This window comes from Ascidiella aspersa, chromosome 5 (genome assembly GCF_963924565.1).
Source record: "Ascidiella aspersa chromosome 5, kaAscAspe10.2, whole genome shotgun sequence".
NCBI lineage: Eukaryota > Metazoa > Chordata > Ascidiacea > Phlebobranchia > Ascidiidae > Ascidiella > Ascidiella aspersa.
The window spans coordinates 4649945-4676378 of NC_139451.1; the positions used below are offsets into that span (position 1 = coordinate 4649945).

The 26434-nt window shown below is 35.5% G+C and overlaps 1 protein-coding gene across 1 annotated transcript in view; it reads right to left on the reverse strand.

Annotated features, from left to right (window-relative positions):
- LOC146141551 (diacylglycerol kinase beta-like) overlaps positions 1 to 26434 on the reverse strand; it is a 62228-nt gene that overhangs the window by 31204 nt on the left and 4590 nt on the right. Inside the window, exons 4-11 of the mRNA XM_083390352.1 lie at positions 24662 to 24791; positions 22348 to 22404; positions 18217 to 18333; positions 14081 to 14179; positions 12825 to 12980; positions 10717 to 10766; positions 9519 to 9593; positions 3347 to 3466 (exon numbers count right to left, since the gene is read on the reverse strand). Coding sequence (XP_083246478.1) covers positions 3347 to 3466; positions 9519 to 9593; positions 10717 to 10766; positions 12825 to 12980; positions 14081 to 14179; positions 18217 to 18333; positions 22348 to 22404; positions 24662 to 24791 — 804 coding nt within the window. The remainder of the gene's footprint in view (positions 1 to 3346; positions 3467 to 9518; positions 9594 to 10716; positions 10767 to 12824; positions 12981 to 14080; positions 14180 to 18216; positions 18334 to 22347; positions 22405 to 24661; positions 24792 to 26434) is intronic.

The following is a 26434-nucleotide window of genomic DNA, read 5'->3' on the forward strand; positions in this document are numbered from 1 at the left end:
TATTACTTGACCCACCCTCACCCAAACGCTAACCCGCACCCTAACCCAAACAATATGCGTTGTGGTATGCGGTATTATTTTGTTTTGTTTTTTTGCATAACTTTTCACGTACATAAGTAAAAGAGCGCCGCTAAATGTCATGTTTTCCAGGTTAATATGTCAAAATTTTCTTTAGTATTATTAGGATAGTTACCTATTATTATGTGACAAATTTGTGTTCCAAGACTAATCGCAAATTCAGCCTGATATTCCTGTTAATTTGGTACCCATACTACAAACAGGAACCGGGTAATATTTTTGGACGCTTTTTAACAACTAACCCTAGTATAGTTTTTGACGTTTAATTGCAAAAGGACCGGATCAAACCATCCAGAGGCCCTAAATATGTGTGAGTCCCTATACGTGTTATTTAAAATATAAACACAATAAACCAAAATTTCTTTACTGAAATTTTTCCAAGCTTAAACTAAACAAAGCAAAAAAATAAGACAGATAGCATTAATGAATTCAAATTCAATCAATATTCGTCATGTCTTTGTGTTAACTCCGCAAATTTTGTAAATGTATTGATGTCTGCCACGCCAATACCATTAAACCCTGTATAATTTTAGACATGCTTTAAATTACTGTCCGCAAAAGGTGGATACAAGTTTATAGGCTATTAACGTACGGCCGCCAACACTTGTATTTTTCTGTGCACGCGCATTCGTGCATGAGCGCAAAAGGTATAAATAATTGCCGATTATGCACCCCTTGGAGTATAGGCTTTGATGCTGTGTTATTCCAAATTCCTATATTTGGAGACTCGCTCAGGGAATTGAACACCTGAGACCCAGTTTTCCATAAATAGCCGTACGCATCGATTTTTTTGCGCAAATCAATCATTCCAAATGAACTGCGCGAGTAGAGTGTTATTCGGCAATGAAACGTGAAACTTGGAGTGAAATCAGTTCTCCTGGGAATTCTAACCAGCTGCTGTGAACACGCTAAAGAGCTGAAAAATGATTTTAGGATAGAACAAAACTCGGAAGAGGGAACCTATTTTTTCCTTCAAAAAATGTATCTTTCAGTGATAAAATGTTGCGAGGGGATTTGAAATATTTTATCCTGGTAATACATTTCACTTTTCTGCAGTATTAACGACGTCGTTTGACAAATTTTATTCTACTGATTTATTCGTTTCAGGTTGTATGAGTTTATTAGGATGTCCCTTATTAATTCTGGTGTGCTTCATTTTCGGCCCAATTTAACTGCAATTTTTTTCGTGCTTCGCGCAAAACATGTTCAGCTTTACAATACAAGAAATCTCCAGCATAAACTTGTTGTCCCTGTATTCGCAAAACATTAGACGGCTCGATATGTCTCTTAAACCCGACATAATTCATTACGAGTAGAGTGCTTTTCCAATCTTTCGACTGTATAATTAAAATACTGTATAGCTCGAACGTGTAAAACAACTGCGTTTTGACAAACAATTACGGCTTACGTACGATAGCACACAACAAGTCATCTCACATAATCTGTCAAAATTATGCCAGCTATACATTATTATGCAAGCAAGGCAGACTTGAAAAAACAACTAGCTAGTAGTGTTCGATGATACGTTATTATGCCAACTATACATTATTATGCAAGCAAGGCAGGCTTGAAAAACTACTAGCTAGTAGTGAAGTTCGAACTCATAACTACCAACTGAGAGTCAAGAAACAACCATCGTAGCACCATTGGCTGCTGCATGCTATTCGAAAACTGGCTTGTGGTGAAGTTCGAACTCACAACCTCGGCAAAATCGGGACCGTCGTTCTACCAATTAAGCTACACACGCTCAGAGCGGAGAGACTTAAAAAAAAACGTTTAATACTCTTTATCTCCGACACTCGATTACGCTTTTTATCTACCATAACGGCTAACGTATCATCCAACACCGAAAACCATCGCAGACTAACCGAATCTGTCGATCAATTATGCAAGCAAGGCAGGTCAAAAAGCAACAAGTCTGCAGTGAGGTTCGAACTCGCGACCTCGGCCAAATCGGAACGGCGCTTTATCAAGTGAGCGATACACAGGCTCAGAGGGTAGCAAGTCGATAGACAAGCATAGCACTATTGCTCGGCACATACTGTTCGTAAAACTAGCCTGTGGTGAGGTTCGAACTCACAACCTCGGTCATACCGGGACCGTCGCTCTACCAACTAAGCTATACAGACTTAAAGGGTAGCAAGTCGATAGACAACCATAGCACTATTGCTTGGCACATACTGTTCGTAAAACTAGCCTGTTGTGAGGTTCGAACTCACAACCTCGGTCATACCGGGACCATCGATCTAACAACTGAGCTATACAGGCTTAAAGGGTAGCAAGTCGATAGACAACCATAGCACTATTGCTTGCCATATACTGTTCCTAAAACTAGCCTGTGGTGAGGTTCGAACTCCCAACCTCGGTCATACCGGGACCATCGATCTAACAACTGAGCTACACACGCTCAGAGAGGAGAAAGTCGTGAAACAAACGTATAACTAATTCAACTAAAATCTTCGGCTAAATACAGTTAACCGACAAAGATTGTGCGCTTTTTTGCGATTCAATTTATTTAAATTGGCGGAATATAATTTTGGCACATGGCCCAGTGGAAAAATAATATATCTCTGACCGGTAACGCCGTTAGTATTTTTTAGTATTTTTTTTTTTTTATTCTGGGCTTTATTTCGCTGCTTCGAGTTTCTCCAAACTTTACTTTTGCCCAATATGTCTTGATTTCATAGTCTTATAGTCTTATTATAGTCCAAGGGTGGGTAAATGTATTCAATGGAAGAGCCATTCGCAGGAAATACAAGTACCAGAGAGTCCCAAAATTATTTGAATACAAAAACGGTAAATATAATGCAAGGCCAGCCGCAATACTACCAGAATTGTAATATAACAAAACGGTAAATAATCAATACAATAATAATAACTGTAATAGTAAAATATCACGCACAATATGTATTAATATTAGTCTTTTGTTAACTAACTCTTCGGACTCTATGTCTAGTGTTACGTCATTAACGAAATGCTGGCCTAAATAAAGGAAAAAGAGAAAAACGTTTATAAGCGGTACTCTTGGTGACCTTAACAATTTTTTGGAATTTTACGATTCAACTAGAAGAGCCACAAAAAACATGCCGGAGAGCCGCAGTTTGCCCACCCCTGTTATAGTCTTTTTTTCCATTATGGCATGCCAATGTTTTTAGCATAAAGCATTTTTTCACTTTTGTTTCTATGTTTCCACGGTTTAACTCTGTCCAAAAATTAACTTTTTACGGACTGGTACAATACTGCGTAACTCGAAACTATCTGTACTCACCGTCTCCAGTCCGAGTAGAACGAGTAGCGGAATGGTGGTGAGTCCGCCCTGGATCCATTCCTCAAGAGTTACAACTCCGTCGCCGTCGTAATCGATCTCGAGTAGCATCTCCTGCAGAATCTGAGTACGAGAACGTGTTTTTAAGTACTCGTTACCACCACGATTGTGTTTAACATTCAGTCGGGTTTGGGTTTAGTGAAACTTATAAAAAATAAAATTTAAAACCTTCACATTTCCAATTGTACGTTCTTGATTGGTGTTTTGTTTAAAAAGTTTGGAATTTTTATTCAAAAAGCTTTTATATTCATATTTCTATTTATATGAAATATAAAAAAACAAAATATTTATGTTTATACAATATCGGTTTTGAGATTTGGCCAGAATAACTAATTAAAGCCTTTCCAAATTTCAGGTTTCCAAATGAAAGCAAAATCTTCGTAAAACTATAAAAAATAGGGATTTCCAATCCATGACATTGTATTCCGATACCGATACCCGATATTTTGGGCGAAAAATATCGCGATTCAAGTCGACGTTAAATGACGTCATTACTGTGCTCCAACAATCTTCGAATGAAGTATATACATATTTTTTTTAATCTTTTTAATTAATCTAAATTGCTTTTAAATGTTTTTGACTTTTTTATTAATCGTATTATTACTTTGCGTATATGTATTTTACTTTAGAGCAGTGGTTGTCAAACTTTTTTAGAAAAATTGCGCAACGGTCCCTCAGCAACTTTTAAAATTGCTCACGGTCCCTTAAAAATATACACAAAATAACATTTGTTTTTATGGTATCTATGAGATGGGTGCAATTGCTTCTTTGCTATCAGCTCGGTTATGTTAACCTCTAACGAATCATTTGTTTGTGTGAAGCAATCACGAACAATTTTAAAACCGTGACCGTACAGCCCACATTGACAGCGCAGCAAGCTGTAAAAACGTAACTCTCATTAGCACAATGCAATACTATGACGTCACAAAGGACAATTCAACTCAAAGTGTATAACAACGTGAATGAGAAACTAATCAGCTTGCTTTGGAAAAGTAAGTTTCCTGATTTTTTTTGCACAAGAAGTTTTCTTCTTCAGGATCGTCGGGTTGTTGATTTTTTGTTGGGTGCTTCGCGGTCCCAGAAAATTGTCTCGCGGACCCCAGTTTGAGAACCAATGCTTAAGAGCAGGGGTCGGCAACCTACGGCCCGCGGGCCGGATCCAGCCCGCCAATGTAATTCATCCAGCCCGCCGCCTCTTTGACAAATTAGACACGAGTCCATTTCAATTATACTTTTTGACTATTTTAACCACGTAAGAGCGAAAATTTTTCGCGCTTCGCGCGAATGATCTTTCAACATCCGTTTGTTTACGTTCATGATGCTGTCTTTTTAACTAGATAAGGTCAAACGGAAAACATATTCAAAAATATTGCCAATATATTTTTTAACATTTTTTATTTTCGGCAATGTAATAAAAACTTGCAAGAAATTTAAAAGAAATGGAGGTATACCAAAAATAAATCGCGCTCGCTTCGCTCGCCAGGTGTACCCTCACTTAAAAGGTTAACAAACACTGAACTAGATTACCTATTAAAGTTGTCGCGTTTCTTCAAATAGTTTTATTATACTTTTCATTAGTAGTATGGATGGTGACGTGTGGACTAGAAATTAAACCAAACAAACGCTTTTTCACGCTTTTCGTCAACACTTTTTACAGCCTCCTCAAATGTAATTTAACACGTTGTTAAGTGCAAAAACGATGCGAGACCCGCCTGAATTACAGTTGTTTTCACATTTTAATAACACTTTTCTTAGTTAAAATTTTGTGCGGCCCGCAGAGACCATCCTGAGTTTGGTTTTGGCCCGCGAATAGAAAAAGGTTGCCGACCCCTGCTTTAGAGGAACTGACGATGACAGTATAGGTGAAATATGTGTTCCATTGACAAAATGTATGATCCTGGTTTTATTCAGGTTGTTAAACTTTGAGTTTTATTTGTTGAATGAAGTAAAAACGTTAAAAGTTTTTACCAGGTTATTAAACCGAAAAGTTACAGTAGCGTTAAGAAGCTTAGTTGCCTCCAGTTGTTAAACCCTTTTTAATAAATTTACTTATTTTTAATAAGGTTTTAATAAATTTACATGTCAAGGTAGAATCGCTACGTTATGTCGCAAATCAATATTTAATTGGTATCGTATCGGCACCGATCCCAGCCTAGTATCGGACGAGTAGCGATACTAGCACTTGGCATCGGGTATAAAACATGTGCTTTAAAACTTTTTTCTCGGTTATCCAATTTCAATCTTCTCGTTTATCCAATTAAATCCCTACAAAAACGGGTTAAACTTATTGAAACAAGTACAAAAGATCCAAAATTGGTTTAAACGTTCGCTTTAGTTGCCAAATGCTAGCTCAGTGTTTCGCAAACTTTTTTCCTTTTTTTCCTACATCCATTATAAATAGTTGGCGGCACCCTTGCTCGTATTTTTTTGCTGAGTGGTTCAATAAACGGGATTGAAACAGCCCATTAACTGGGCAAAAAAGTTGAAAAAAGCTTTTTAATTTTTGGCACTTTTATCGTACATAAAAAATTGTAGTATCAAGAAGCTTACAAATAGAGCAAAAATTAAAATCCTAAAGAATTTGGAATATCTCTCGGCACCCTTGGGCGTTAGAAATGGCAACATAGAACCCGGTTGAAAACCACTGTGCTAGCCCTTTTACAAGGCGTCTAACCTCGTTTAAAACCCACCAAAATGTCAAGCCTTTTTGCCAAAATTCAAATAAGACTGTCGCTTTCAAGGTCACGGAACGTTTGATAATAGTTTTGACATTTACCTGGCCTTCGCTGTGGGCTGCAACAATATCCGTTTGGCAATTGGTCCGTGGCTATTATAAGGTCAAGGTTGCTACTGAAATTTACATCTATATCCATTACGTTGGTTGTATAAGCACGCCATTTTAGCTGTGACTAATATAACCCTGAACCAGACCCCCAAACAGAATTTTTGGGTTTATTTTAACTATATGTAAATGTAAAACAATTCACGCTCAGCTAAAAATATTTCGCCTTTGCGATCTTTATCATGATTCTGCTATGTCTATGCCTATTTAAAAAAAACATTTTAGCCTAAAGGCGTGGTACGTCCTATTGCGCAATGGAAACAAAAATACTTAAAACGATAAACGAAATAAAGGCATTTTTCGCTTTGTGCGAATAGATAACATATTTGGAGCATATTGGTTAGAGGTTACAGTAAGACGTTGCAAAGCCAATAACATCTTTGTAATGTATTTTTTGTGTTTAGAGTAACACCTCTCCAAATTAAAATTTAACGGAATACGAACTGTGTCTTGTTCTTAAACTTACTTCTTTATGACTCCGCGTTAAGATGCAACCTTGTGACGTCGCATTTTACGTAACTTTGTGACGTCACTTTTTACGTAACTTTGCGATGTCACATTTTACGAAACTTTGTGATGTCACGGTATGACGTAACTTTAAGACATCACAGTATGACGTCACGTCTGAAAAAATCGCGTCTGAAAAAAAAATGCCCCCCCCCACCTAAAATTTCGGGATCCGCGCATCATTTGAACCAAAAAAAAATTGTGTGTGGAAATTTATCATCGTGTTATGTGTCATCGTCGTATTCTACAGTTTAATTTTGTCCGAGGTAAATGTTTGCTTTAGATTTTTTTCATTAGGCACCTACTTTTACAGACATTAGGGCATTTAGAAGTTAGTCCATCGTCTTTGAGCGATGTTTCTTGACTTTCTTTCTCGGATAAAAAACTAAGAGCTTTGTCGATACAATAATCTTCACTTCAATTTTCGCAAGCGAATTAAAAAGCATTTTCTAAAATTTTGGACAAATCTTGCTTAGAACCAATATCAAAAATCTATAACCATGTAAAACTACTGCAGCCGGCGACCCACCAAAATCAAACTGCCAACTGTCGCGACACCATAGGCATAGCCAGGGGAAGCATTTATGAGCAGTACCACAACAGTCGATCACAGGCATGCCACACCCTCAACAGTCATGCACTGTTACGTCATAAACGATGTAGTTACTATAACGTTTGTTATATATTAATGTAGTTTTACCACTTCATTCAGTTTTTGCTCTTTTAAGTGATTTTTGTGTATTGCGTTAACACTCAGTCAGTTACTGCTCGAAACGGTCTGCTAACATTGTTATTTGTGTTTGTTACGGCAGTTAATACAATGACAAAAGCTAAACAAAGAATTTCCAACCCCCCCAAAAAACAATATTTGGCTGGCTACGCCACTGCGCGACACATGGGTTAAGCAACACCGCCTTGTAAAGTAAATACAGATTCAAAATGTAGAAAACTCGATATTCGTTATGATAACATTTAAGCTTAACTATTGTAATGATTTATCATTAAATAAGATAAATGTTCAGTGACTGGCGGTATACGTTGTTTAAATAACAGTAAGGCCAAATAGCCTAATGGTTTGAGAGTTTAGTCTTTTTTATCAGAGCCTATTTTTCTACTTGGACATGATAAAGCACGGTTGTGCGAAAGGTTGTCAAAATTTGATTACAATTTGTAGTTAAAGAGTGGCATCCTATTTGCCAAGCTCTATAGCAGTGCTTTTCGACCTTTTTGCTGGAGTGGAACCCTATGGAACCATTCCACTGGCTCGACGAAGCCCAGTGCAATAATTCCACTGGCTCAAGGAACCCCAGTGTAATAAACACAACTCAATTAGCTAAATAATCTAGAAATTGTGGAACCCCTTGACTGTACTAGCGGAACCCTGGTTGAAAACCACTGCTCTATAGAAAGGCTTAAATTTGCTGATGTTGTCAGAAAGGCGATCAACTTCAAATATAGGTGGCATTATTACCCTTAAAGGATTCGGTAGATTTTCTACTGTAAATATTGTTTCCATTTAAGCTTGGCAGGAACGATTTTGAGTTGGGCGATAAAATCTTAACCAATATAAAAGCTTCGGCGTTTTTTACTATGTTTCAATCACATATTGAAATTGCAATTTCTCGCATTAAGTTGGAGTTAGCAAAGTTTTGATTCGTACAAAAATATATATGTTCGCATAACTACAAAAAAGCTGTTTTTTTTAATCAGTTTCCTAAAATCGGCTTTATTGATTTGACCCCACATAGTATAGCTGGGATAATGTCAAGCCGGGTTTGCGAATATATTTACTTTGTAGATTGTGCGTTTGCCTAAGCCAATTTTCACAACAAACAAAGCTGTCTTTAAAAACACATACAGTGTATACAATAGTTTCCTATAGTAAAATTGCACAAACCACTAGTTTATCGGTCTCAATTCGGTAGCAATGTTTAGCACTGTTTTACTTGACGTATTAATAATTTATTAATAGATGTAGTGCTATCGCTGGTCAGTACTAGTTATGTCCGATAATATCGGATCGGAGCCGACACCCGACGCCAAGTGGAAGACCAACTTACTATAAGAATTGCCATGATTTGCAATCTAGCGCAGTAATTTTACCTTAAAAGGTAAATTATCAAATAATGGTAGTTTAACAACCGAAGGTAATTGAAACTTGTTAACCCTAATATCAAATTTTGTTTCAATGAACGAAAGAAAATATCTTCAAACGTTTCAATTTCGTGTACGGTATTTTGCTAATTTGAGCATAGTAATGACGTCATTTGTTATCGGATCGGATCGCGATACTTTTTGTGTAAAATATCGGGTATCGGTATCGGAATAAAATGTATCGGACACCGCTATTGATTACGTATTCAAAAAAGATAAATAACACAAGCCTTATATAAAATCAAAAATCAAAACCAGCTGCTCTGGCAATTGTGATTGTCAACCAACGTTTCGGCAATCTTTTTAAATCGTCTTCTTCAGGGTGAATGACACCAAACGATGTTTTGCAACAGTTTACAAATATAACATATATACGTAATAAGAATATCAAAGCCCATACAGAAGTAGGTATCATTTTGGACGTTTCGAATAACTCTTAGTTATTTTCAACCGCAAGCTGGAGAGTTGAAAATCAATAAAGAGTTATTCGAAACGTCCAAAATGATACCTACTTCTGTATGGGCTTTGATATTCTTATTACGTCTTACTACAACCTCCAACCATTATGCTCCATAACATAGATACATTAGTAGCTTCCATAAGATATCTTACCGGTCTCAGTTCGGTTACATCCCAGCCCAAGTATTCCGCCACGTGCATCATTTGGTTCACTATGCGCTCCATTTCCTAAGAAAGATGCAAACTTTATGCGACGAAAAATATTATAGAGGGGTAGGCAAGTAAAAGACAGAAAAAAAATTTAAAGTTTTTCTAACCTATTTAAGATTTACTAAGGAACATGTTTTAATTCCTTTTAAATGTTTGCAGCCCTGTCAATGCAACTTTGTGAAAGGAGAAATATTTTGTAATGAAAAAGTATACATTTATAAACTCCGAACAAGTGAAGCAACAAACGCCAATCTACAAAGATTGCGGCCGTATGTCAAACAGCGACGTCAACACGAACTACAATGATCGTCGTTTTTTTCCCTTAGCAGATGATTCGTGCAATTCTGAGATAACATTTAACCCTGGAGGGTAACGTTTAACTTGGTCATATTTCTTACTCAGGTGGATGCCAGTCCAGGAAAAGTATGAGCAAAATAATAGTTTCAGGTGGAAATTTTTTAAATTATTTTTTACAAAACTACAAATTTGGTACATGAAGTAAAAACAGAAAGTATCTTTATTGAAGTTTTTTTAATTATGTTACTAGGTAAAAAGTCTTAAAGGCGTATAGTATGCAAACTCTATAATTAATGAAAATAAGGTGCAAATAATATATTCCACCTTTAAATTATTTACTGTTGAAAAAGAGTACGGCCTAAAACAAATTTCAGTTCATCTTAAATTATTATCCTTATGTAGTTGTTTTTTGGTTAAAGTGCGTATAGTACGATAACTATATAATTAATAAAAATAAATTTCAAATTCTAAGCATTTATTTTAATCTTAAGAAAGCTGTTATAATTTAGTAGCTGTTTTTTGTTAAAATTCTAGAAAAAATCGTATATTTATCGTTTTACGGCTTCAGAAAGGCTTGGTCGCAGAATATACATTGTGTATGATATACATTTATGTCCATGTTTAAGTTACTTCTATATGGGCATCAGTATTCCCTTTATTCAAACTTTTTTCTTATGTAATATATGATGGATGCGGTTATCATTGGCCAGTAAGACTCCAGAAGGCTTCACCACAAAATATACATTGCGTATATGTATGTTTTTAACTATAATAGCTTTTGTCGCTAAATTACCACGTTCAAAGTACTTAATATTAGTTAAAAACATTCAGTTTTCAAACTTACCGAGCTATCCAGGCTTTCATTGCCGTCTGTATCGTACAATTTGAACACAACTGCAAAAACGAAAAACTCGGGTTAAGTCGGCGGACTAGCCAGCATAATGCAAATTGTGTCAGGCGAAATTCGGGAAGGCCGAAAAATACTGGGAACCTGCTAATACTGTAGAGATCGACCGATATAGCGGTAACGGTAAATGTAGGCCGACAATTTTCCGTTATTTTAGAAAAAGATAACGCCACGAAGTAACGTTAAAACCCGACTTAAAAAAGAAAAAATAACCTGCCTTTTGCGAGCGAACTCATGCGAAAATATGTAGCTTCAACGTTAAGTGTAATTTGTGTATATTTATTTTCACTCGCCCAAACAAGTTTTAGTTATAAGGAGACGTGACGCTTTAAGCGCATAAGTGCATTTGCATATTGGCCGAAATAACAACATTTACATTCTAATTTAACAGAAAATTGCACTTTGCAGAATGCGTGTTACACACTACAACATGCCATTGTATCAGTGGACTGACAAAAATTCCAGAAGGGGCACATAGAATACTAACAAAATAAACCAGTCACTAGAATGCCCTTTATGTCAAGTCAATGACTTTAATTGAGTGCACTTAAGTTACTGTTTGCAAAAAACTTGACTTCTATACTTTGAATAGAAGTGTTGTCATTAAGTTTGTTTTGAATCGAGTTATTTATCCAAATTTTTGCACATAAAACAATTTACTTGCTATATGTTGCTTTTTATATTTTTTGAGTTCAGTTATTGTTCACTACTTCTCGTCGTATTAACTGAAGAAATACAAGCTCGTATCGTCTTAATAAAGATGATGTCGATCTACTCGACATTTTTGGCTTTGCAATTCATTATCAAGCTACATTACAGATCCGTGCACAGCGTACACAAAATTAATAAAACCCGGCCTATATTTTCGGTTTGACCATATTTCAAAAACACTCCGTGGCATTATTAATGTTTTTCATATTGTGCATCTTAAATTTCGCGTCCTAAATGTCAATATTAAATACGCATTTCCTCTCTAGGGTTCAATGTGCCCGCACACACTTGAAAAAACAACACAGCGCCTTTGCTGGGCCTGAGGTCAGACAGCGGGCACCTGCAGTGTTGTAAACAAGTCATTTTGAAATAACATAAGTCCCAGTCAAGTCTTTCATAAAATAACTTACGTCCAAGCTCAGTCATTCGTAATATAAGTAAGTCCAAATATAAAGTCCCTCATTATATACGTAATATAAGTAAGTCCCTCATTTGTAAAAAGTCCAATTAAGGTGATTTGTAAAATAACATAATTCCAAGTCGAGTCATATTTAGAGCAAGTCAATTCCAAGTCAAGTCATATTTAGAGCAAGTCAATTCCAAGTCAAGTCATAAAAGTAAATTTTAAATCGGCAAATTTGTTCAATTATGACAAACTGTTTCATGTTTAAAAAATTAAGAAAAATAACCAAATTTATGAAAAAAATGCAAGCCCAGTCAAGTGATTTTGCCCAAACGACTAAATTCAGAACAAACTATTTTTCATTGACTTAACTCATTTAGAACGTTAGACTAAAGTCGTTTAGAACTAAGTTAAGGCAAGTCATTGACTTAAGCCATTACAACACTGGGTTATTGTACCAAATCATCAATGCCGCTTCCGATGTGATTCACATCGTCAAGTGTTGTGTGTGATATTCCAGCCTGGCTGTATCGATCTTTTAACACACAGCTCGCCATAGACTAAATCCTTTGTTTTCCATGTCTTGCCGATACCCGATATTTTGACTAAAGAGTACTGCAAACCTATTGGATGTCAAATGGCGTAATTGTCATGCTTTTAAACAAGCGAAATAAATTAAATTGAAGAGTTTGAAATAGGGAAATCGGGTATCGGCTTCGATCCAAAATTTTCAGGCATTTTTTATCTTGGGGTTCATAAAACAGCAACATGGATTTGCTACACATAACTTACATTCTTTAGATTCTTGTAACTGCACTATAGTTTTTAATTGTGGAAATCTGTTATACTGGCTTTGTGGTAACCGCCAAGCAAAAAAAGGCCTTCGAAAATGATAAAGAATAGAAAATAAACAGCAAAATCTCAGACTTACACTGCAGTTTGTCTTCGGGCCTTCCGCCTTCCAAAAGGGAAAGGTAGCAGACGATGTCCTTCAGTTGAACCGACTCGTGTTCAGAAGGAATCGTGTCAGCTTTTGTTGGAGAACCGAGGACACCTTTACCAGATGTGATCGCCTTTAGAGGTGCAACTGGAAAAATATTTTTGCTACATAAGTTATTTGTGAAATAACTTAATTTAAGACCAAGTCAATTATGTTTGAATAAGTACCAAGCCAAGTCACAATCCAATCATCAATTGCCCAAGTTAAGTCATATTCCGGCAAATCAACTTCAAGTCTAGTCCTTGTTATAAAAGTTAAACAAAAAAAAAATTAATTTTTTTTTTAATATTTAGTGTTTTTGAAACTTTTAAATTTACGGCACAACTAGCGATTTTTACTTTTTATTTTTATTTTATAGTAAGCAAATTACTTTATGTAAAAAAAAAAAACAAATTTTACAAAACAAAATGCTTAATGAATACATTTGATTTCTACCATTTTGCCCCAAAATACTTAAATCAAGTCGGTCATGTCAAAGACTTAAGGAAAGTAAAGTTATTTTGTCCACTAGACTTAGTCAAGATTATTTTTCTAAAATACTTAAGTCAAGTCAAGTCTTTTGTTCAAATTTTGTTCAAAAGATTTTGGCCAAGTCATTTTCCCAAACGACTTGAGTCAAGTCAAGTCAAGTGATTTGAAAACAGTGACTTAAGTGCAAAGTCAAAGCATTACATCAGTGGCAGAACGTTAATCTTCGTAAAAACACTTTTTTTTCGACCCAAGTCATTTGTCCAAACTGCTTGGGTCAAGTCAAGTTGTTTTGCCCAAAAGACTAAAGTCAAGTCAAGTCATTTGTCCCAAAAATTAAGTCAATTCTAGTCATTTTGCTTAAATGACTTAAGTCAAGTCATTTGTCCGAAAGACTTAAGTCAATAGAATCAAGCCGAGTATTTTGTTTAAATTTTGTTTAAAAGATTTTGGCTAAAACATTTGCCCAAAAGACTTGCGGTAAGTCAATTCAAGTCAATACATTTGTCTATAATACTTAAGTCAAGTCAAGTCATTTGTCCGAAAGACTTAAGTCAAAGACTTAAGTTAAGTCAAGTCTTTTGTTCAAATTTTGTTCAAAAGATTTTGGTTAAGTCATTTGCCCAAAAGACTTACGTCAAGTCAAGTCATTTCTACGAAAGACTTGAGTGCAGTCAAAGCATTACAGATTACACCAGTGGCAGAACGTTGGCACTTACCTGCAGTAAACAACTTCGATCTGCGGTCGGATTTCGGTGTTTCGCTGGTAGCTTTCAATGTGTCTGATTGATGACCGTCAGTGCCTGTAATTCCGTTGCCTACAGGGCACAATGAACTGCGTTAAACTGCGTTCGCGCATGTGTTTACGATGCGCGTTTTGCAGGGGTTTAGGAGACAACTTTTATGCTTTTTTGAAAAACAACGACTTTTTAAACCATTATATTTTTACAGCATGAAAAATTAGGTGTTGGGTGTTGGGTAAAATGCCTTGAAATTAACCGTGTAACACGTTAGTCGTTAATGGACATATCCAACTTTTTCATACGTGTATGCATTTTCAAGGTTGGCAATGCTTATATACTTAAGTTAAGCAAAGTTATTAGGTAGTCGGGAGATGTTTTCATTGTTTTCTGCTCAATACAGGCCCAAATAAGGCATTTCTGCCCAATACAGACCTAAATAAAGGTTTTCTGCCCACTATAAGCCCAAATTAATTTTTCTGTCCAATTTAGGCCCAAATTAAGCTTTTCTGCCCAATTTAGGCCCAAATTAAGCTTTTCTGCCCAAATAGGCGCAAACTAAGAGAGCCGAACTAGCTATATTGGCTTAGAAATGAGTCACCGGTGTCAAATCTTGATAAAGTGCGCCAATTAGTCAAGATGTACTTTGGCTAAAGTACGTACCATACAACCCCGGTGACACACATCAACAATATACAAGGCAGGATACGCGTAGCTCGGCCGCCGAATATTACTTTAGTCAGAGTTGAAATAAAGGCTGTGGTTTTTCAACCCTTTCAGTCCTTTTTTAGACAAGCGGTTTCAATTGGACACTCTTTCATTCACATCGCTTTTATTAAATCTATAGGAAATCACTTAAAAATTACTTTCAGGTTTGGCTGCAGAATATCGATTATTATTATAGATCGATTTAAATTGGCAAAAGAGGAAATATAAGTTAATTTTTCTGTAAAGACCGTCGGTGTTGTAAAGACTTAAATGCACTGAAGTCTATGTTTTTTTAATGACTAGATTTGTTTTGAACAATTGACTTGACTCATAAGACTTTTGGGTAAAATGACTTGACTTGACTGAAGTATTTTAAACAGATGACTTGACTTGACTTGACTTGACTCAAGACTTTTAGGTAAAATGACTTGAATTGTCTTAAGACTTTTAACTAAAAGGAATTAACTTGAGGCGTTTTGGGTAAAATTACTTGACTTGAGACATTTGGAAAAAATGAGTTGACTTGACTTAACATTTCGGTTAAATGACTTGATCGACTCAAGTGTTTTAAACAAACGACTTAATGGGCCACTCAATTTAGTTTTGTTGTTTGCTAGCCAAAATACCGCTCCGAATCAAACGAATCAAATGTAAGATTTTTTTTTCGCAAATGACTTGACTTGGACCTAAGTGAATTGCCTTGGAGCTTACTGATTTTCTAAAAGACTGGACTTGGACTTGACGCGACTGGAACTTGAGTAAATTGAAAATGACTCATGGACTACACCGCCTATTTGCACAAGCAATTACCCCGCAACGCTTTATTACCGGGATATATGAGGAAAGCGAAATGTCACCAGGACGAATTTACACCACGGGGAAACTAGACGAACAAATTACGAGTTAAACAGGCTTAAGTACGAGGGTTTTTTATAGAGTAGGTGCTCCTTGCGTAATACCCATTACAGGGTTTCAAGCTAATGCTATTTCGCAGTAGTATTATTCGCTGTGATGTAAGCCACCATACATCCCATAGGTCGTTAAGTCTGTATGACTACTAATATGACTTTTTTGATGTTAGTCTAGTTCAGGGGTTTTCAACCTTTTTTTGCTCATGGCCCAATTATTTAGTAAAAAAATGGCGGTGGCCCATTAGCGTTTAATAAAAAACACTAAGTTTAAACAAAACAATAAATTAATACATTTTGTACATTATTCGAAATGTGTTACGTCGGTCCTAAAACCATTTTAATTGTAGCACACCAACAGGGCTAAAACAATCGGCAGAACAACTACGAAATATACAACTACGAAATATATGTTGATCGACAACATCAGCAAATTTAATTGGCAGTCAATAGAAAAAGGAGCAGTTTATATATTTTACGTATTGCATTCCTTTATCTTCTGATTTTGCGGTTTCACAGACTTTCTGAAAATTTGTCCTAAACAATTGTACTCCCTTGCAATAGCGCATGGTTAATCTCTTACGCCTGGAATATTGCATAAGGTCAAAATACCTACCTTGATAAGATATACATTTTCCGCGACAATTCGACTGATTAAAAAGTACCCTGGAACACAACCAACACAATTAGGGGAATGTCGCGGCACACCGGTTGCGGAGCACTGTCCTAAACCAGCAGAATTACTGCTCGCAACAAAACCTAACACATTGTAAAAAGAAATAATGTCACTAACATAATTTAGGTTGAGGTGTTTGCTATTTATCCGTGTTCATAATTACATGATTTTTGATATCGCTGTATGTCAAGCTCTGTGGCCCACTGAAAACAGCGCCCATAGGTTGAAAACCTCTGGTCTATAGTTGGAATGTTTAATAAAAAATAACAGATAAAATCATTAGTTTTTTAAGAATGAACATAAGTACATATTTCGCCGTATTACAGAAAGTCTAATATTGTTGTTAAGCTAGTTAAAATGTTTAATAAAAAGCAGATAAAATAATGTATTTTTAGGCATAATACAAACTCATAGTTCGCCGTATAAAAACAGGCATCCTTAAATGTTTGAAATATTAATATTTAAAAAAAAAACGGTATACAAAAATGATTTGAATTGTGAAAATCAATGATGTTTCATACGGCGAAATCCATGTTTGTGTTAATTTTAAGAAATGATTGATGCATAGAATGGTTGCATCAATTTTAAGAACTTATTTTCGTCGGTACACCTTAACGCTATGCGTTCGTATCATGGTAAGGCTGTCCATATAGCTGGTACAACAACCCTTTGCGCAGAAAAGTGCGCATTATATTAGCGGAAGTTGTCATTTATCTTACCAGCCTCATTACAGCTTGCCACTTGGTCAAACTACAGAAAGGCCTGTTAAACAAGTCAGTATTGGTTCTTAAACTGTGCGTCGCGACGACCTGGTGCATCGTTTCAGTCCTTCAAGGACGTCGAAAAATAAATTTCTAACCTTAGTAAAAATATCAAAGCCCATACAGAAGTAGGTATAATTTTGAAAGTTTCGAATAGATCTTTATTTTTGTTCAACATTTGATGAGATGAAAACGATGATGATGAAAATGGATAAACAGTTATTCCAAACGTTCAAAATGTTTCCTACTTCTGTATGGGCTTTGATATTCTTACTACGTCTTACTACAACCTCTAATAATTAGGCCGTAAAATTCCTAAACTTAACTGCAGTAATAAAATGCTTCCTTCCTTGGCGTGGGTGTTTGAACTAATTATTACAAAACGTTTGATTTTGATTTTTCATTTCTGATTCACGTGCGTCAAATAACTGCAGTAGAAGTCAGCTATATCACTGCCTATACGTAGTTTTTGTGCTGGCTTTTTGGACATTAAACTATATTTTGTGCGTTTATTTTATACACAAATAAGTACATAAAAAGTAGTAAATTGCTATCGCTTGGTTGCTTCGCAATATCAACAAACTTTTACAAGGCGAGGATGTCCAAAAAAAGTTTGATAACCACTGATAGTTTAGGGATAACTTTTAACGCTTATTTAAAGCCTCTAGTCAATTTATTAGACTCTGGTATATGTAGGCTCCATATAAAATGTGCATGCTGACATAAACCTAAAAAGCATTAACGTATCAGTGTTAGAAATGATACATCTTAAGCGTTACTAGAAATGTAGTTTAAGTTAGATTTTCATGCAGTGAACGATACCTTGGCAAGACAGCAGATGTTAGTATATGTCGGGTTTCGACTGTGAGACGTATTTTTGCCCCATATAGATGGTTTATCGCATTTAAAATAAAACGCCAAGCATCATACGTCCCTAATTTAGTGCGCCAAATAATCGGCGAAAAAAAACCTAGTTATGCAATTTTTTTTTTTCAAATAAATAATGCCACCCATTAGCAAGAAACCGCATTTTCATAAAGTACAGGGGATTCAGGTGCACACCTGCAGGCTTATTGTCCATCTGTTCCTCGTTGTTATCGGAAGACAGGTTAGCCGAAGCCGGTCTATTTCCAGCGGTAGCAGCGCCCATACTTTTCAGTATGTCGTCGGTGCAGTTCCCTGCGTTACAACACCGAAAGCAGGCTGTTAGGCGATGTTGTATTAGGCCTCCATTAGACAAACAGCTAGCACATACAAACAGCTAGCACATAGGCATGCAATATTGAAGTAGACAGTAAATATGATGTTCTACCAGGCATGGTATATACTGAAAATAAGCTCTTCTGAAATATATTTGTTTGTCCACCGTTTCGGCTACCTATCCAAGATGCCTTCATCACTACTTTTCCTGATGATGGCATTCTGGATAGCTAGCCGAAACGTTGGACAAACAAACAAATACCATAACTTATTTTCAGTATGTAGGGTATACAGTAAATATGCTGTTGCTACCAGGCATGTTATATACTGAAAATAAGCTCTTCTGGTATTTATTTGTTTGTCCAACATTTCGGCTACCTATCCAGGATGCCTTCACCATTACTTTTCCTGATGAAGGCATTCTGGATAGCTAGCCGAAACGTTGGACAAACAAACAGATACCATAACTTATTTTCAGTATGTAGGGTATACAGTAAATATGCTGCTGCTACCAGCCATGTTATATACTGAAAATAAGCTCTTCTGGTATATATTTGTTTGTCCGACGTTTCGGCTACCTATCCAGGATACCTTAATCTGGAAATGTGAAAGGTAGTCGAAACGTTGGACGAACTAATCAATACCAGAAGAACTTTAGCATGGGTATACAGTTTAAAATAGTGCTCGATTTTTAATTTTATGTAATCAAATTCAATGGGAGTTGCTTAAAATAAAGTACTTAGGAACGCAATACACGTTTTGCTGTTCTGTATAACATAGGGCTCCATGTTAATATTACACAAAAACGCAAAAATTGGGCAAATTTACTCGTTTAAAATACACTCTTTAACCCCCACTTAAAGCACAAACAACTGTACTTAAAGTAGGAAACACGTTTACGGTAAATAAGGGACTTAGAGCACTGTTGATACATGATATTAAGTATAGGTACATATATCATGGAAAATGATGTTATGCTATAACATGCACTACTGTGATAAACTACATGCAATGTTGTTAATAAATCCAGTATCTTGGACCAAATTGTGGTCCATAGATACTTTTTGTTTACCAAGCAAAGTTAATATGCCTGCATTTGGCTTTACATTTCTATAACAAAAGCTGTAAAGCTAAAGCACCCAGTGTTGTATTGATTTAAGTCAATGACTTAAAAGTGCACTAAAGTCACTGTTTTTATATGGCTTGACTTGACTCAAGTCTTTTGAGCAAAATGACTTGACTCGACTTAAGTCTTTAAAACAAACGACTTGACTTGGACTTCTTGGATTAAAATTAATTGTTTTCATTAAAAATATATATATTTGAGGTAACTCTATTTTTGCACGTAAAACAACATGCTTGCTGTATATTGCGTATTGTTTTTTTTGATTGAATTATTGCCCGTCGGACGATTTCTGATTTTTTAGTAGTTTAACATCTATGACAAAGACGTGACTTAAAGTTGACTTAAATATGGCGGACTTGACTTTGTGTAAAATCTTGACTTGAACTTTAAGTTATTTTTATAATAGAGTTGAGTTGGACTTAGACTTAACTTTTTTCAAATTGGCTTATGTACGACCCTTGTGATTCGCGATCCACTATTTTAATAGTAGCCAATGGTACAACTTACTATTTCTCTGTGGAACACAACTTTAAAATTAAACCCTAAATTCTTGGCGAGCCACACATTACGCAATATACTTTTCGGTATATGCCGGGAAAGTTGAATTTCCCCACGTCAAACCTCTGCTTACTTAACGGCTGGCTTTCTTGTTGAATCAATAAACTGCCAATTACGAATGGACTTGCCTTAAAGGTAAAGCACTGGAAATTGTCGCTTGCAGCGCCGCTGTTATATAAGGTTGTATACATACTGTTATATAAGGTCTCTGTCAAATTAAAAGTCAGCTAAAAAACTGGTTTCTGGTTAGCGATTAAATTGGAACGTCTTAAAAGGCGTAAAATACGCTCTTCAAAAAGTAACTATAGTCAACAAAATGTTTCGGATGAAGTCCAGTATTTCTCTATTGCATAATTCGTTTATTATTCGGTCTTAGTTTTTTTCAACCACCAGTCTTCATCGTAAAGAGCTTAAATGTTCTTTATTCAATACATTAAGCTCTAAAAAAACGCTGTCGATCGTACTTTAAAAGCTTTACCATGTCTTGTTAGCATTTTTGTAATGACTTAAGTCAATGAATTTTTGACTGTACTTAATTATACTTCTTGAGTACATTTAAGTAACTGTTTTAAATTACTTTTGTAAATTGACTTGACTTATGTCCTTTGGGCGTATAACTTGACATAACTTGACGTGACTGAAGTATTTTTGGTAAATTGACTTAGGTTGAAATAATTAAGCAACTTTCTTTTATTAAATTGGGTTATCTATCTCAATTTGCGCACGTAAAAATATTAACTTACTATAAATTTCGCGTTTTTGTTATTTTTTTAGTTAAGTTAATTGAACGAGTTTACCAATTGTAATACTTTAACGTTCACTGTTTGCGACAAGGACTTGACTTGCTTTAATAATGACTTGACTGGGAGTTGGCTGTTTATTCAAAAAGACTTGACTTGGACTTAAGTTAATGTACAAATGACATGACTTGGTTTTCAGTTGCTTAAAATGACTTTACTGAGACTTAAGTCATTTTGAAATGACTTGTTTACAACACTGGTTCATTTCACATTGCAAACAGTTTTAATAAAAGCTGCAAAGTGAATTTCGATTTATCATGTGTGTATTGATTCGGAAAAGGACAGAATCTTAATAAAAGATGAGTGAAATCGAATCAAGGCGAAAAAATCGAACTCAATCTGACATCCGACATCCAAGTCGCATCAAATTGACTTTACGCTCCGCTGGGAAAGCTACATTGCGGTTTGATGTCCCAAGGGCACAAAACAAATCTCTGCTGCCAAGTCAAAGTGTGAACTACAGGCCTAAATCGCTGCTACAAGCCTCTGCAAATCGCTCGATGATTTGTTATTGCGCTTGCGGCAATAGAATTCCTTTGACACATTTTGGCGGCGTTTCGGTAGGACATTTTTCTGATTTTGGATTATTGCGTTTCGACTTTTTGGCATACTTTTCGGTTCAACTGACAATAAAAGTAAATTCATGATAACAGTTTAACGGTTAAACCAATACCACGATACATTGCAATACCTGGTCAAATTGTTAGACACAGTTAAGCAAAAATATTTAAAATTTCAACTAAAAGTGAAAGTTTGATTGATGCAAATACCATGTCAAAATGTTGGACACAATTGAGCGAAAAATATTTACAATTTTAAACAAAAGTAGAAGTTTAAAGGTTAGCATTATGCAAAAAATTAAAAATTTCAACTAAAAGTGGAAGATTGATGGTTAGAATTACATACATTCCAAGTATTACGATTAAACTACTGCCTCATGGCTCAGGGTTAACAGATATGGATTAAGTGTATCTCAAAATCAAAATGTTGCACTGAATGTGTGATAATGGAAATCACCTTGACCCTTGCAAGATAAATGTCGACCTTAATTCCTGATCAGTAACAGCAGAATGCTCTAGCAAAGTCAGCAATTCAGAAAACTATTAAAGTAGCTTAAAAAAGAATTCTATTTGACGAAAATAACGTGTAAAAAAGAAAAAAGTTCCCTACAAACTAAATATAACTAGATTTAATAGGACAAGCGGACATGACTTTTCTTGTGTTATACTCAGGGTCCAATGCTTCAATTGTATTTGTACAATACGCAAATGTCGGCCAACCCTGGTCTACGGTTTTCTGGGGGCACATTTTATTTTAGGGGGGGGCACATTTTTTTGGGGCGATAACATTTTTTTTTAAATCTAAACCCATTCACGGCGTGAAGCACGGAAAAGAACAGTGTAAAGTCATGCGCGTGAATGATATGTGATGTGAAAAGCGCGCGACGCGTGGCGCGTTCGAACACACGCGCGTTTTGTGTGTGTGACGTCACAATGCATGCACGCCAACCTGTAATAGAGGCGCACGCTAGCGCGGTGGTGTAGGTAAGGTCGATGGTGGCGGTACCTGAAAATGCTCGGCCGTTGTAAAAATCCAAATATCGAAGCAGTTTGACAAAAATAATATATATATATATATAAAAACAAGAAAAAAATCACAAAAGGGAAAGAGTTTCATGTCGTGCATAAATATGCAAATCAAATATTTTATTAGAATAAAATCAAGGAGAAGACGGGATAGCCTGGTAAAAAGGGGACAAAGATCAGATTCTCAAAGAATTTCAACTATATTTCGGCATCCTTGAGCATAAGTGGCACCAAGGGTCAGCCGTTGTATAATGCCAAATCTCTAAGCATTACCACAAAATAATATATATACTGTATATAAGAAAGATATATATTTAATGGTGAAAATAACGGCCCAAATAGACATTAAAAGCGTCATGCTTTATTTGCAAACGTTTCGGCAATTTCTCACTGATGATGGCATTAGAAATTGCCGAAACGTTTAAAAATAAAGCATGTCGCTTTTAACGTCTATTTGGGCCGTTATTTTCACCATTAAATATATAAAAAAAATTCACAAAATATACAAAATGGCAAAAAAGTTGATGTCTATAGATCAGTGCTTCTTAACCTTTTCAGGGGTAAAAAGTAAACGTTCGGTGAAAGGTAAACTTTCACAAAAATTGAAAAGAAAATATAAAAAGGTTTTACAAAATATGAAAAAAATGACAAAAAAGTTCATGCCTATAGATCAGTGTTTACTAAATTTTTTTTCGGTGTGTCGAAAGGTGAAATTAGCAATATATGGGTAAAAGTAGAATTATTTTCTTGTCGGAAGGATAAAAAAAATTTTCGTGAGCGCTATATAGGTTGCATATTTCGTGGGCGCTATATAGGTTGTACATTTCAATTTAGACTGAAAAAAGGGATTTTCATTAAGGTTTTTGTAGGTCAAAAATGGGCAAAATGTATGTTTTTATGGGTTCCGGACGGTTCCGATAAAATAATTTTTCGACATACGCAGTACCAAAAAAAATGTTCTGATTTTCACCAGGCAATTTTCATTTTTACCTGACCATCGAGCCATGTCTTTAAATGTATTCAAACTGGAAATTATATATTTATGCACTAGATCGAACAATAGCCTCACGAAGTAACCTTGTGACGCTATTTTATTTTTTACACAAAGTTTTATGTTATCCATAAATAAAGAAAAAAAGTTTGCTGTGACCAATATTCGCACTGGTTGGGATTAAATTAAATTAAAAAATATAGTCATCACAGCACATATTTGTCATACTTCTGTTCAAATGAACACCTTTTATAAATGAAATATTTTCGTTGTTGTGCGTAGTGCTATAAATTGTATAAGGGTGCGAAATAGTTTTAAATGTAATGCTATGGTAAGACATCATGGTATGGTATAAGTCCATATGAAGTAATAATAAACAGCAAACGCGTTTCTCACACATTTAAAGTCAATATATAAACTGTTGCTTCCAACTCCTCTGGTAATTGTAATTCTTAACCGACGTTCAGCAACCTATGCAAATTGCCTTCGTCAGGGTAAAATACATAGGTTGCCGAAATGTTTGTTAAGAATTACCATTACCAAGGAGCTGCTTTTGATTATTATTTTAAAATCAATTGGATAACGTAATCAAGTTTGGTGCAAATTAAAAAACAGGAAATCAAGCGATTCACATGCGTTATTTAACACGCTTATACATCGTTTGATGTCAATATATACAAAAATATATAAACTGTTGTTACCAGGCATAATAATAATAAAAAAATATCTTTTTTGGTAATTTGTAATCAAACGATTCACATGGGTTATTTAACACGTTGTTCGATGTCAATATACACCAGGGGTTTCTCAACCTGGTGTAGAATCCTACTACATTATTCTCTCATAATGATTTCTCCCTTGCAATTTCAGTTTTGACGACTCGCCTCGTTACTGTATGTTTTGCTATGGTAAAAAAAATTGTACGATTCTATGCCAAAAACTGTCTATAACTTTGCAGGCGCCTGTCTAGAATCTTACCACTTTTCTACAGTAACAAAACAAGTTGTTAAAATTGAACTTGCAAGTAAGAAACAAATATGGAAGAATAAATATAATAAAAGAATAATACTTAAACCACCCAAGCCCAAACTCGGACCCTTCTAACCCAAATAATGTTAGCAGTGTAAGCCACCGAACGAACACGTGGTAGGATACTGAATCAGCGCCCATTTATTTGCTCGTTACTAATTTTTTTAATTTAAATTAACCATCGGAGAACTATTTGCAAGGCAATTATGTAGCTTACCGGCGAGTCCCGTAGATTTGTGGTTTGTTTTCTGGAACGATCGGAACATATGCGTGCAGAAATCGTTAGGCAGCTCTTCGACGTCCAAGAAGGTCTCCATGAAAACTTTGAAGCCAGCATAATCGATTGGCTGTCAAGTTTTACAAGAAAAACGAGTGTTAGCACGACTGCTAAGTCAATTGTGTATAACCACTGTGACGTAACAAGCACAAGGCATCATTCGAATCTGCTGAACATTTGAATGTAAGTACCGGCAAAATACATTGGGTGTCCACGTTTAACAAGAAAAACGAGTGTAAGCATGAATACAGTTAACTTATTAAGTCGATTGTTTAACGACTGTTACGTAACAAGCACAAGGCATCATTCGAATCTGCTGAACATATGATTGTAAGTATAGGTAGTTATGAAAACTTTCAAGCCGGCAAAATACATTGGGTGTCCACGTTTAACAAGAAAAACAAGTGTTAGCACGAATACAATATTAACTCACTAAAGTGCATTGTTTAACGACTGCGACATAACAAGCGCAAGGTTTTATTCGAATCTGCTCAACATTTCATTATAAACAAGGTATTTACGAAAACTTTCAAGCCGGCAAAATACATCGGGTGTCCACGTTTAACAAGAAAAACGAGTGTAAGCATGAATACAGTTAACTTAATAAGTCAATTGTTTAACGACTGTTACGTAACAAGCACAAGGCATAATTTAAATCTGGGAACATTTGATTGTTTAACTTCGGGTTTGGCGAACGCCTTTTTAATTTTGCATGAGTATATAATGTATCAAAGGTCGGGTGTATAAAATTTAATGAAAATAAAATCCCAAACGTAAGGTAAGGTGCGGTCTCTGCCATTGCAGGAAATGTAGGCCTGCATTTTTAATGAGCCGCATCTTGTAAACTGTTTACGTCGTTATAAACTGGCCGGGGTTTGTCTGTCTCCGGTGGTTTACAGAAATGTGGCATGTTTACTTGACACGCGTGCCAAATTATTTCAGGAATTTTCAAATTGTGTATGAACGCTTGTTTTATAAACATTTGTAGCCGACTGAATTTCTGGCAAAAAATAGCCTATATTATAAAGGTGCAATTTTAGGAAGACAACCCACTTAAACATAAGTATTTTATAGGATATTGTTAGGGAGTGAAATTGTCTCTTAAATTTCTCCAACGGTGTCCACCGAAAAACGCGCTGATAATAATAACTAGTTGGTTTTAAACGATTATTTTGTACATATTTGAATAAAATAGTCATGGTTGGCGATGTACGATACTTGACAGTTTGTTTTGATACCGATATCCGATACTTTGGACAAAAAGTATCGCGATCTGATTCGATAGCAAATGACGTCATTTACATGCTTAAGCAAGCTAATTAGAGAATTAAACGTTGGAGAGTAATTTATTTTGTGCTAAACTTTCACTCACGCGTACGCTTAAGTAATAAACCACTAATGAGCACCCTTTTAGTGCGCTATTTATAGCCATAGGCGCTTGTATAAACAAATCGTTTAAGTACCTGATTGAAATTTATTTTGGGGACTTGAAAAAAAACTAATTTAAAGAAGAAATTACGAATTTCATAGCGGCCTAAACGTATACTAAGTATATTTAAATTGGCCAGAGTTTTGGTAATTTTGTTGCCACATGACGAAATAAAATAAAACACAAGTTGAGAAACGTGCATTACGCGACTTTGCAAAAACGTGAAATATTTAAAGAAAATTAGAGATCTATTTTGTCCGTTAAAACACCTAACAAAAACACCA